The sequence below is a fragment of the Eimeria mitis genome, genomic scaffold (genome assembly GCF_000499745.2).
Source record: "Eimeria mitis Houghton genomic scaffold, Emh_scaff2800, whole genome shotgun sequence".
NCBI lineage: Eukaryota > Apicomplexa > Conoidasida > Eucoccidiorida > Eimeriidae > Eimeria > Eimeria mitis.
Window position 1 is genome coordinate 5509 of NW_013571139.1, and position 792 is coordinate 6300.

Sequence of the window (792 nt, forward strand, 5' to 3'; positions counted from 1 at the left end):
CTAAACCCTCATGATATGATGCATGCAAGAGGATACAAAGAGAGAGAGAGAAAGTGTGTATGTGTATGTGTTTGTTTATTTTTCTTTGCTTGCCTCAGAGCTGTATTATCTATTGGGTTTATAGGGGGGGGCTGGGGTGTATAGGCAGCTGCAGGCAAAGGAGAAGCAGCAGAAAGAGATAGAGTTTCAGCTGGGGAGGGGCTAGCAGCAAGAAGAAACTCCTCGCGGGTGTAACGGAGAGGAGAGGCATCGATGCTTTCTGTTGCTGCTGCTGCTGCTGCTGCTGCTGATGCTGCTGCTGATGCTGCTGATGCTGATGTTGCATCTGCTGCTGCTGCTGCTGCTGATGATAGGTCTGTGTCCCCGCTCAGAATGAAACTCTCGCTTTCTCCTCCACTCATTTCTGCTGCTCTTGCTGCACCTCGTGCTGCTGCTGCTGCTCCTGCTGCTGCTGCTGCTCCTGCTGCTGCTGCTGCTGCTGCTTCTGCTGCAGATGATGATGATGATGGTGGATCGGAGTTGAGGGAACGCCTCCTCTGCTGCGTATCGGGGTGTACATACACCCCAAAGCTGGGGGCGAGAGGCGGTGCAGCCCTCTCCTGCTGCTGCTGCTGCTGCTGCTGCTGCTTGTGCTGCTGCTCTTGCTGCAGGTGTGGGGGGACGTGTATGTCTTGCACCTCTCGAGCTATTTGCTGGAGGTCGCCTGCCCCGCGCCTGCTGCTGCTGCTGCTGCTGCTTCCTGAGCTGCTGCCTCTCTATCTCTGTTTCCCCTGCTGCTCTGCTGCACTCTCG

At 55.7% G+C, this 792-nt stretch overlaps 1 protein-coding gene across 1 annotated transcript in view; it reads right to left on the reverse strand.

The window, feature by feature from the left end:
• Positions 1-792, reverse strand: part of EMH_0058920 (uncharacterized protein) — a gene marked incomplete at both ends in the record, with an annotated part of 6042 nt that overhangs the window by 4235 nt on the left and 1015 nt on the right. The window contains 2 exons of the mRNA XM_013497621.1: positions 236-644; positions 788-790. Coding sequence (XP_013353075.1) covers positions 236-644; positions 788-790 — 412 coding nt within the window. The remainder of the gene's footprint in view (positions 1-235; positions 645-787; positions 791-792) is intronic.